The 12,674-nt window shown below is 31.9% G+C and overlaps 1 protein-coding gene across 3 annotated transcripts; it reads left to right on the forward strand.

The window, feature by feature from the left end:
- The first annotated feature begins 21 nt into the window (after window positions 1–21).
- On the forward strand, window positions 22–11,717 carry LOC143075653 (GTP-binding nuclear protein Ran). 3 transcript variants are annotated; one of them, XM_076251164.1, is made up of 7 exons: window positions 22–65; window positions 1,731–1,773; window positions 2,611–2,695; window positions 3,321–3,446; window positions 5,849–6,036; window positions 7,541–7,711; window positions 10,616–11,717. In XM_076251164.1, exons 2-7 carry the CDS (start codon window positions 1,744–1,746, stop codon window positions 10,658–10,660), a joined length of 645 nt encoding a protein of 214 aa, XP_076107279.1. In that variant the 5' UTR covers window positions 22–65; window positions 1,731–1,743; the 3' UTR covers window positions 10,661–11,717. The 3 variants fall into 3 exon arrangements, with proteins under 3 accessions (XP_076107279.1, XP_076107277.1, XP_076107278.1); XM_076251162.1 differs by lacking the exon at window positions 22–65 and adding an exon at window positions 137–255; XM_076251163.1 differs by lacking the exon at window positions 22–65 and adding an exon at window positions 1,284–1,308.
- Window positions 11,718–12,674: the final 957 nt, after the last annotated feature.

A 12,674-nucleotide genomic window follows, 5' to 3' on the forward strand; every position in this document is an offset into this window, starting at 1 on the left:
GTGCGCAAGTTCATGCGGGGTTTCCTTCTTCCGGCTGTGTCGCACTTAATGATTTTATTTAGCGGGTAAATAATATTTGTTGTTGAATTTAAATTTTCAAAGATATTTCAAAGGACAGAAATCTTCCATCGCATAAGCTCTATTTTTGGTAGTTTATATAATCTAAAGTGCCGGCAAATACCCGCCAAAACCAGTTTAAACCCCCCTTCCGGTAAATCTCTTGCGCCATTTCTTGACTGTAGAGGGACATAGCAGGTAAAATCGTCTGTCATCCTATGAAAGAAATCATTTCAATTACACCTTTGATGAATTATTTGTATAGCAAACAGCATGTTTTAATGTTTTATCACTTCATTTTTTATTAATTCCATTTCAACTCGTTACCACAAACAATATACCTGATCGTCTTTGTCATTCTTCAACTTGTAAAGTTGACTGGAAAGAGATATAAAATTCCTGTTAGTATTGAAACTAAATATTCATCATACAAAACTAATTGCGTATGACAACCTGAAGTTAATAACGATCAGACTTCCACAGTCACTTCTAGAATAAATAAATAATAATGCGTCAAATTCATTTATTTGGCGGAATTTTATGGTGGTGTAATTTCAGAATATATGTAAATACATAGAATAAACTTACAATTACACACTGGATTTATTCCATAGAGTTGTAAGCAAACAGTTAATGACCAGCTTTTCAATATTTTTTTTGTTATTGTTTTAGAGACACTTGTATAATTTTATAGTAAGAAATGTCGCCTCAAACATTGTTGAAGCGCAAACAAACAAGAAACTTAGATGTAATCTGGTAATATGTACTATGTATTAATAGAGCTTGTATTGTCATTGTTGATTAATGCTGCGAACCTACAGATCGTAATGATTAATTTGTAATGCCACACAGTTCATCAGCACTTAAATATGTTGAATGTCAAGGTCCTCTCGAGTCGAGATGACAGAATCTCCTTTCAGTTTAGTGTTTACAGCTTGATTGATCTAGACAGTGATATACAGATTTAGAGTCTTAGAATAGAAAATAGTTTTCTATAATGATGTATTTTTAATATAAACAACTCAGACTCATATTTGACAGTCATGATGGCAGATTAAATCATATCTATTTTAAAATTATATCTTGGAAAGAACTGGTTCAAACTGACTTTCAAAGAAATATTGCACAACGCACATACATACATACATACATGTACAGTATACCTATACATGCAACAATATTGATAGTAAAATAACTTGCTGGTCATCTTAGGTGTTCATAAAAGTTGTGGGGGAAACTGATTTTGTTAAAGTAAGTGAATTCTCAGTTATCTTGATAGTCATCCAAGTTTATCAAACTAATGTGCTACTACCATCTCTGGATTAAATATTGTTATGCAGGCCTGCGTTAATCTAAGTAAACTGCATTGTTCATGATTTGGTGTAAATTTCAGTTCTAAGATTTTTCATTAAAAGCAGGCCAGAGTATTTAAAAGCACGTGAACAATTTTCATTATCAAAACATCAAAAGGCATGCAGATTTGACAATTTGGTGAGATCCAAGATTAACAACTGTCAACATGATTAACACTTAACAATTGCCATATGGTCATTATATAAACTCGATCTTCTGTACTGCTCATTACCTAAATGTATGTTTATAATGTGTTTTTAAATTAGTTCAATATACAACTGAATTATCAATGTATGAATTACCTTTTTATTCTATTTTAGAAATTAAACAAACATGACAGAAACAGCAGCACCTACCTTTAAGGTAAGTTGTGTCCTTTATTTGATAGAAAGGTGAATATCAAGCTATACAAAAATAAAAAGATGATTGCCAATGAGACAACTATCCATCCAAGTTCAAATGAAGTGGACAAGAAATCATAGGCAATCCTACATGTATGACAGTTTGAATTATTCGACATGTGCATGTTAAGATGCATGTATGACAAATATAAGGATGCTGAAACACAATTGAAAGAACATTCCAAAATGTGTAAGCAGCGGAAAAAATACTGCTTTTCTTGTAAAAATATTCTATTCTATAAAGAAAAAAATGTCATGTTCATTGTAAGATAGAACCACATTTAGGCATCCATCATGTAACTTTTCTGTGTGGAATAATGAAAATTCAAGAAAATCTAGTTCAAATACACACAAGGTTTTATTGTATAAGATTAGTAAATAGATTTATATGTTTGATTCTGAGGCCAAATAAAAAAGTATGTGTGGTTCCAGTTACATCTGAAAAGAAGTTAGGGTAGGTAGGTAGGGATTTGTTTTTATTTTATGTTTTTTTTTTTACATTGAGTCTATGGGAGCAACATTCTGACTTTAACAGTGCTTAATGAAAAAAGACAATAAAATCTTTAGGGTAGGCTACTTTTGAGGCGAAAAAGTAGGGAAGGTAGGGTTACTGGAACCACACATATATTTTTATTTGGCCTTGTACATGTACAAACTGTTTATTGGAAGAAATCTACAATTTATAATTTATTACTGTCTTCAATCAATCTTAATTACTTGTACAGAAAGTGTTAGGGGTAGAACAGCTACATGTCTTTATTTTCTTTTAAACTTAATTTCAATACATTTATACTTGCAGCTTGTTCTGGTTGGAGATGGAGGTGTTGGTAAAACCACATTTGTAAAAAGACATTTGACTGGTGAATTTGAAAAGAGATATGTTGGTATGTTGTATGATAGATATTTTCAAATGTTTGTGTAAAACATATAATTTAAACTGCTTTTAGCCATTCCCTGAATGAAGATGTATGATCAAAGTGAAAATATAAAAATAAGATGTGGTATGCTTGCCAATGAGACGACTCCACAAAAGACCAAATGAAATAGAAATTAATAATTCCAGGTCACTTCATTTTTCAACAATGAGCAAAACCCCATCGTCAGCTATAAAAGGCCCTGAAATGACAAATATAAAACAATTCAAACGAGAAAACTAATGGCCTGATTTATGTACAAAATAATGAACTAAAAACTAATGTGATATACAGCAACAAATTATACCCACTGAATGTTGGGCACATTTGTAATGTGCTGGGATAAAATGAGTTTGAAGGCTCCACCCTTCCCACATGTCTATAGTTCATTTATGTTCACACATCCAAAGTATTACATTTACACGTATAAGATGGCCAATAAAATCAGTCTGTTAACATTTTGTGGTTAAACCAAAAGATTTTAGATATTTTCTTTATTGCATAAAAATCAATGAAACTGATAATTTACCCCTTCAGCCACAGAACTTTAAAAATTGTTAATTATTTCATATTAGATATTTTCTTTTGATTACAGCCACATTAGGAGTAGAAGTCCATCCGTTAAAATTTCACACAAACAGAGGAGAAATGGTGTTCAATGTATGGGATACAGCAGGGCAAGAAAAATATGGTGGTTTGAGAGATGGGTATTATATCCAAGGTAAGACTTCAAACACGGTACAATTTGAATTACGAATCTGCTTGAAAATTACAATTCATCAATAATAAAAGTTTGCATGTTCAGTTTCAATTTTCAATTTCATTGGTTTTGAATGAATACAAAAATAAGGATATGTGGTATGATTGCCTATGCGACAACTATCCACCAAAGTTCAAATCAAGTGGATGTAAGCAATTATAGGCAACTGTACAGCCTTCAACAATGAAGAAAAAACATACCTTTTGGTCGGGTATAAAGTCCCTGACATGAAGATGTGAAATTGTTCAATTGAGAAAACTATCGGCTTAATTTGTAACAAAACAATTAATATGAAAAACAAATGTGACAGACCAGAAACAACAAGAACTGATCTACCAGGGTTCTCACTAAGGCGAGTCCATGAGTCCTGGACTCAGACTTGGGGTCAATTACATTGGAATGTAATTAATTAAATTACACATTACATTGCAAAAATGGTCAATTACGCTAATTACACATTACACAGTTTTTGAAATGTAATTAATTAAATTACAATTACTTTACTAAAGTAATTAATTAAATTACACATTACATTTCATCATGATATTTTTTAACAGTAATTTACATGTTTATATAATGCATGTGTAAAATTTTCATGTAAGCAGAGTTTAAGCGTTGCATTTGATAATCATTTAATATAGATATTTTAATGTTTTGTCAATTATTCTGAATCTCTCTGGTCTGAAAACAGCAATTGTAAATAGTCTTTCGACAGGAGCTAATATGGTACAAGATATTGTTTGATCAGGACATGGAAGTTTTTTGATTAGAAGATCATTATATTGATAGGAGAGGGAATTTGTTCCTATTAACTTGCCAGTACATCAAGGGGTATTTTGACATCTCAGAAATGAACTCATTTGAATTAAACATAATATGAATAAGGAAATTATAAATGAATTTAAAATATTTTTTTTTTATTTTACTTTAAAAATATAAAAAAGTGCTTGTCACAATATTGAAATAATTTTTAGTACAAACAATGTATATAATGTCTCAATATTAGCAATATTTTGCTAATTAGATAAAATATCTGTAATAGTGCCTTTGCCCCTGGACATTTTAATCTGATTAATTGCTGTTTGTTTTTATAGCTGTTAATTTTTATTTCTATAATCCTTTTGTGTATACTAATTTGACAAAATGATTGTATGCAGTGATTTTAAATTCTAAATGAACTGTCTCAGAAAGATGTTTCACAGTGACACATTTTATTGTTTGTGTTTAAGAAGGTGTTTATTACTTATCAATCTATTTAGTTAAAGATCTGTAGGTCAAATAAAATATATAAAAACTTAAGAAAAAATTACAGACTTCATATATTAAAAAAGCATTGATATTAATATTTGAAAAATATATATAATTTTACAATTTATATTATAAAACACAAATCCTTAACTGTAACACCATAAAAGTACATGTAATTGAAATGTAATTCAAAAGTAATTGAGCATTACATGCTTTTTTCAATGTAATTAATTAAATTACCATTACATGTAATTAAAAAAATGCTCAATTACACATTACATTCAATTACATGGAAAATTGTAATGCATTACACTTAATTACCATTACATTTTTAATTACCCCATCCCTGCCTGGACTCATCAAAATCTGTCTGGACTCACCATTTTCAAAACTGGTGAGTCCACAGATGCATCAAGATTGAAACATTTTGTATAAACTGAACACAGTTAAACACAAATATCATCATTTTAGAGCAAAAGTTTAAAAGTGATCTGAATTGAATGTCATTTCATTGCTCTATTAGGAAATGGAGACTAAAGTATTACATTATATTGCAATAAAATATTTTCTTCTTTCCGTTGGACTCATCATGGCTAAAAATGACGAGTCCCTGGACTCACCTTCAAAAATCCTTAGCGAGAACTCTGATCTACATGTACAGGCTGCTGACTTGGGACAGACATGTAAATAGTGTGCCATGGTAAAACACCCTCCCCAAACCTTGGACAGTGGTCTAGCAGAACAACACAAGAACAAACTTTTGACACCAGTTGAAAAAGGCTTAGCTCTTCAGGTGGATATTGGATGTGTACTTATACATCCAAAAAACCAAAAATACATGTGCTTTATATCTGAAAGTACTTGCAGTTACTTGCAGCTAGTTAGATTTATGGAAGATGGAACGATTGGAACTCAATCTTAAGTTTTTTCTTACCAACTAGGATGAAGCAGTATTCAATGGTCATAGTTCCAAATACATCTGAAGACTGTAATTATATGCGCATGAATTGTGAAATTTTTTGATAAATCTTTTTACTTATTTTAAATGTTTTGTTTATTTTGTGAAATTGTCTGATCAATTTTGTCTTAACATATATGTATTTAATTGTTTTCAGGTCAATGTGCCATCATCATGTTTGATGTAACATCTCGAGTAACATACAAAAATGTTCCCAACTGGCATCGAGATTTGGTACGAGTGTGTGAGAACATTCCTATTGTGTTGTGTGGTAACAAAGTAGACATCAAAGACCGAAAGGTCAAAGCCAAAGCAATTGTATTCCACAGAAAGAAGAACTTACAGGTATTTATTAAAGAAGGGGAGACAATAGAGTTGCCAAAGTTTTGATATATTTTCAACTTCAAAAATAAGTTGAAGGGAACAAATTAAGTAATTTTAAATTGACTAAAGTCTTGATGCATATGAAGCTTCTTTTTGAATCTGAAAGATAACTACTTGAATTTTATGACAATCTTTGAATTTATTGAATGGGCATCAACTTTTTTTTGTCTTGTATTTTTCCAATATTCATCAACAGAAAGACTCCATCAAAATTTAGTAATTGAAAGAGAACAAAAACCTTTACCTATACCGTATTAAAAAAATCAACTTCAATTAAGAAGACAACACTCCTTGAAACACCACAAAACAACCTATACAATCAGCAATTGAACCCTACCAAACACTTGTTAATCTTGGTTGCTACAAAAGGGTAGGCAGGTGCCACACCATATGTGGTAACCATGAAGTAGACCATGACTAGTACACATTCTGTATTGAGAAAAACAAATCCTTCAAACATATTTCTAAAAAAAAAAAAATGATACATCTTGTTTGAATATTTTTCATATTGTTTAATATTATTAGGGTCCCGCCAAAGGCGGTCGCCTATAGTGATCAGTCTGTCCGTCCGTCTGTCCGTCCGTCCGTAACACTTTGTGTCCGCTCCATATCTAGAGAACCATTATGATTTCATACTTTATACTTTACATGTTTATTAACCACCACCAGAGGGCGTGTCATGATGTATGTACAACTTCCTAGGTCAAAGGTCAAGGTCAAAAAACTTTGGTTTCAGTTGACAACCCTGTGTCCTGTGGTGAAGATCGTGTCCGCTCTATATCTTGAGAACCGTTGTGATTTCAAAGTTTATACTTGACATGTATATGAACCAACACCAGAGGGTGTGTCATAATTTATGAACGACTGCCTAGGGCATAGTTCAAGGTCAAAAACTTTGGTTTCAGTTGACAACCCCATGTCCTATGGTAAAGATTGTGTCCGCTCTATATCTTGAGAACCGTTATCATTTCAAAGTTTATACTTGACATGTATATAAACCAACACCAAAGGGTGTGTCATAATTTATGTGCAACTTCCTAGGTCAAAGGTCAAGGTCAAAAACTTTGGTTTCAGTTGACAACCCATGTCCTATGGTAAAGATCGTGTCCGCTCTATATCTTGAGAACCTTTATCATTTCAAAGTTTATACTTGACATGTTTATAAACCAACACCAAAGGGTGTGTCATAATTTATTTACAACTTCATAGGTCAAAGGTCAAGGTCAAAAACTTTGATTTCAGTTGACAAACCCATGTCCTATGGTAAAGATACAATTTTTTAATGCACATTATTCACAGCGGGGCCCACAGAGATGGCTCCCATCTCAATGATATCTAGTTCATTCAAGTTATAATATCTAAAAGTGTTGATTTCTATATACCATAGTTGCACTATCATCTTGTGACCATCAAAAAATTTGTTTCTAAGATTTCATTGAAAATGAACATTTTTATTTATTTTCAGTATTATGACATAAGTGCCAAGAGTAACTACAATTTTGAAAAACCTTTCTTGTGGCTTGCAAGAAAATTGTGTGGTGATGCTAACTTAGAATTTGTAGCTATGCCAGCCTTAGCTCCACCAGAAATCCAGATGGACCCAAACTTGGCCTTCCAATATGAACAAGAATTAAAGGTAAGCATAAAAAACAATTGTCCAAATATATTGAAAGACACTTGGATATTGGCATACAACTGCTGGCAAATCTCTCACTATTAACATCAGCTGATTAACATATGACATGTATTTAAAGAAAATTTCAAAAACATTAAAAACCAATACATTCAGAAGAAATGCGTGTCATTATGCACCCTTAAAAAAGGAAGCCAAAATTGTAAGGTTTGAGGTCAACCAAATCATTTTGAAATATGAATCCTTATTTAACACAGGTTGTGAATTATACAGGGAAAAAAATTAACGGTCGCCGAGTCGCCAATGGCGACCATAAATTGCCCTGGGCGATCTTTTTACTCAGTTGTGGTAGCCCAGGTGGCGAATTAAAAACAATTTCTTGACTGACTGAAATCCGCCATTTACCGTGACTCCAAGTACTGGCTACTTTACGGACAAAAATTTAAATTCAAAAAGAAAAATCTTTTTAAAATGTATTGCATCAAAGTCACGGTCGCGATAGACAAGGATGTCAAATCAGTGTTTACCTGTGACTAAATATAGTTCACGTTAATTCAGGTCACTGATTGGTCATCTATTTAAAGTCTGAATGTATCGTATGTTTGCAAGGATAACAAGAGAGGTGTTCCGATGGTCATTAACAATATGAAGCAATCACGGTTTTGGCCTCAAGAAAGCCAAGAAAGTCAGGGAAGATGACAATAGCATGTCATGAAGTAATATCAGTCAAATCAAAGAAAGTATGATTTATATAATGCTGTTAAGAATCTGGAAAACAGTACCTTTTGTAGTTACATTTTAAAGCCCACGTGGTGTACAGAGAATGAAGGTCAAAAACGAAAGTAGACCACAATAAAAAACATTTATAGTTAAAAATGATTTATGTTCCTTACTAAGGCCAGACTTTTTATTTTATCTGTTTAACGAGAAAATTTGTAAAAAATTAGGGTCGAGGGGGCGAATAAAAAAAAAAAAATAAAAGTGCAAAATTGGTCCCCAGTCGACACTATTTAAAAAATAAAAATAAAACCATTATAAGTGACTTTTTTTTTTTTTTTTTTTTTTTTTATAGAATTTATCAAAATACAAGAACAATGAAATGAGAACAGACCAGTATATTAACCCAGAGAAATATAAATACATATAGTTTATATATGTCTCTGGTTAACCCTTCTATTAATATAAACATAAAAACTATGTTTTGATTCTGTATTTCCACTAATATAGATCCATGGCACCACTCAAATATATCAACCTCGCTGCATATACACTATATATGTATATACCAGTCACCCAGCCAGGAACCTCTTAGTGTATGCAGAGACATATATATACACATGTGTATATATGTCTCTGGTGTAATAGTCCCAGAGTTAAGCAACTTTAACCTATAAATTGAAACAATGCTTATACATGGAAATATATACATTAATCAAGAAGATCTAACCAAAAGTATGTTAATGCGTGTGGAATGCGTAAATTTCCCTTTTGGGATCAATTTTTGTCTGTCAGCAGTGCCATTCATGCGTCTGTAGTCATTATCGCAAGAATCCGGATTTCGGTCATAGCGGTCCCGATTCCGATCCGTAGTTCTACAAATTTAAATGTCGGACGAAGAAAAATTTACAAAAATAAACGATGTTTGATACGCTATTTGGAAAGGAATATGACGTTTCTAATGCAATACATGGATGACAAGTTTACTTTAGGCTAATTTCATCAAGTTCTGATGAAGTAATAACTGATTTTGCCGAAAGTTAGAATGATTTGATGTACGCTCTCGTGTAACAAGTATGAAAAACATGCCACCAGCTTAAAAATCTTTTAGAAGAAAATATATCGTTTATGCCTTGAATTTCTTTACTTTTAAATGAAAATTGCTGTTTCATTGACTTGGTAAAAATTAAATATTACCGATAACGAAATTGACTGAAAGCGAGTATCGTGAACAACACATTTTATTTTTTTCTGAGGATTTCGTAACAGTCGGCGGGAAAAATAATAATAAAAGTAAGAAGCAGTACTTTTATTTTTATTCTAAAATCGGGAAAGGTGGACTCGGCGGATCTCGTTAAACAGATAATAAAAAAAGTCTGGCCTAACTGAACAGTTTACAAAAAAAAAAAGAAAATAAGAGGAGATATCAAGTTAAGACAATGCTTTTGGAATATGTGAAATAGTCGAGAAAAAAGTGGGGTCATTTGTTTACAAATGTACGTAGTTTAATACGCAAAATGAATCGACCAAGATATTTAATAAATTAGATTATTATAGAAATAAAATGATATATTTCATCTATCATCTACATTTATTCCAGAACAGAGAATTTATCTATCATCTACATTTATTCCAGAACAGAGAATTTATCTATCATCTACATTTATTCCAGAACAGAGAATTCTTAAGTTGTCTTTAAAAGATATGTAAAAAAAAATCTTGTACACAGGGCATGAAGATTCCCATTTTGCAAATAATGATTTTTATTTTAATGAAATTTGATTGAAGTCAACAACAAAGATAAGAAAAAAATAACTTTTTGCCAGGCATCTAAATCACCTCCAGGTATGCTCAGAATGCAGGATTTTGAGTCTAAAATTTCAAAATTTTCAGGGGGGGGGGGGGGGGATGCCACCAAACCCCCCTAGGAAGTTCAGCCCGCTTTGCGGGCTTCACCGGTGATAGTAAACTTATGTGGGCTACTGACTTTTTGTCTGGGCTAACTGATTTTCAAGTCTAGTAGCCCTGGCCTTCATAAGTTAATTTTGACCCCTGTAATATTGTATATATATTGAAATGAAACTTTTTAGATGCTGAGCATCATCTTTTTTTTTAGTTGCCAACTAGAGACAGCTAGATTTTAGATATAAATGTACATGTAGTTAAATTCATAATTATTTTTCATTGCAGACAGCACAAGATGTAGCCCTCCCTGATGACGATGATGATTTATAATGAGTGTCTGAACTTAGTCTGACTATTTCATGTGAAGTTTTTATCCAAACAAAGTAGCTGACAAACCTTGCAGATGGGGAAGACTTTTGATTGGTTGGACATTCAGAGAATGCCAATATTTAAATTTACTCCATTTAGCATAATATGGCTCATTTTATATCTGCTCCCTCTATTATAATAATAGCGGAATGCCTTTTGGTACAATTTATATACATGGTTGATGCCACATTGTTAGCTGCTCTGTTGTCATGGTGATTGATCTGATATTACGATAGGACTGCACACGTCATCCTTAAGAAAGCTTTGGATTTGTCATCGCTATAGAAAAGAATTGTTCATTTGGAGAAAAATTAAAAGCTGTATATTTTACCATTTAACTCTGTAAAATGTGTCATCCTATAAATTATGTGGATATTTAACATACTAAAAATCATGTTATTTATTGAATTGGAAATACAGTGTTAATTTGAAGCATTCTTAAGCCAGGGTTGTATATTATTTATATTCTTACTTGGATCACAATGTAATAAAATAGATGCTGCTCAAAAGGAGAGATGCTATTTATAGAAAGTTGAAGTGCGAAAGGGTTGTATGAAAAAGAAAGTTGCTATTTTTGGAAATTTTACACTATTTTGTCATATTGTGAACTTAATTTTTAGGTCAGGGCTTCATAATTTTATTAAAATGTTTTTTTCATAGTTAACAAACAACATACATTAACACAATTTTGTTTTTTATTTTTAATGCAATTTTCTAAAGATTCATTTTGTGGTGAAAACATCAATTAAATGTGTATAATTTCTGCAAAAGTAGAAAATTATGAAGCCCTGTATAGTTGATACATTAAATGCTATTATTCTATTATAAATGCTTTGTTAGATCCAATTTTTACTTGTCTCACAGGTTTGATATAACAAAAATATGTCTTTTGTATTGTATTGAGAGAAAGGTTCAATTAGATTTTAAATGAATTGATATTGTAAACTCGTTTTATGTGGAACAAAGCATTTGTTTTATGTGATTTTCAAAAACAACAGAAAATAAATATTATAAGTGATCATGTGTTGATATAACATGAATGCCTTTACAATGTAAATCCAGCTTGCCAGATCGCACCCCCGTTGCTATGGGTATGGCATTTTGAATTTTAATGATTTCATGGGAAGAACAAAATGACCAGTTGTCACTTGTTTTAAGCTAGATGGCTATTTTAAGAAAGAAAATCATCTCGAAACACTGTTCCAATATAAAATTTAACAAAATACAAAAAAAATGATATAGTATAATTGCCAATGAGACCAAATGACACAGAAATTAACTACAATAAGTCACAGTATAACCTTCAACAATGAGCAAAACCCATACTGCATAATCAGCTATAAATGGCACTGAAATGACAAATCTTAACCAATTCAAACTAGAAAACTTACAGCCGAATTTATGTAACATTTCAGTAAACAACAACCACTGAATTACAGGCTCTTGACCTGGGACATGCATACATACATACAGAATGTTGCAGGTTAAACATGTTAGTGGGTCCCAACCATCTCCCTAACACGAGAATGAACTATTAAAATTAGCTGAAAAAGGATTAACTCAACAGATTGAAACAAATATAAATACATCCAACAACCAGATGCTCCGCAGGGCGCAGCTTTATACAACAGCAGAGGTTGAACCCTGAACGTTTGGGGCTAGTATGGACACAACACACAAGCTGGATACAGCTCTGAATTTTAGATTTTGATTAAATAGTTGACACAGCATATGATACAGAATGAATGTGGTCTCATGAACTTATATTTTTTTTTTTGCTTTTGAGCAATTCACTGTGGCTTTAGACTGCTGTTGAATATTAATCCTAGCAAAAAAAAAATTTTGAAGAAACTTTCTTTTTAATTTCTGAAATGAGAAAAAAATGACCCCCCCCCCCCCCCCCCCCCCCCCATTTTTTCACCTCTTCCTTTCCCTTATTCCAAAAATGATCTCAATTCAAATTTATAATGGAGTT

The sequence above is a fragment of the Mytilus galloprovincialis genome, chromosome 5 (genome assembly GCF_965363235.1).
Source record: "Mytilus galloprovincialis chromosome 5, xbMytGall1.hap1.1, whole genome shotgun sequence".
Classification (NCBI taxonomy): Eukaryota; Metazoa; Mollusca; class Bivalvia; order Mytilida; family Mytilidae; genus Mytilus; species Mytilus galloprovincialis.

What these genes read in the sequence shown, in the direction of transcription:
- LOC143075653 (XM_076251164.1), top strand. Translation starts at nt 1,744, where the DNA reads ATGACAGAAACAGCAGCACCTACCTTTAAG. An exon ending in ATTTGAAAAGAGATATGTTG is followed by an intron (nt 2,696 to 3,320) that starts GTATGTTGTATG and finishes TTTTGATTACAG; the next exon opens with CCACATTAGGAGTAGAAGTC. An exon ending in ACAGAAAGAAGAACTTACAG is followed by an intron (nt 6,037 to 7,540) that starts GTATTTATTAAA and finishes ATTTATTTTCAG; the next exon opens with TATTATGACATAAGTGCCAA.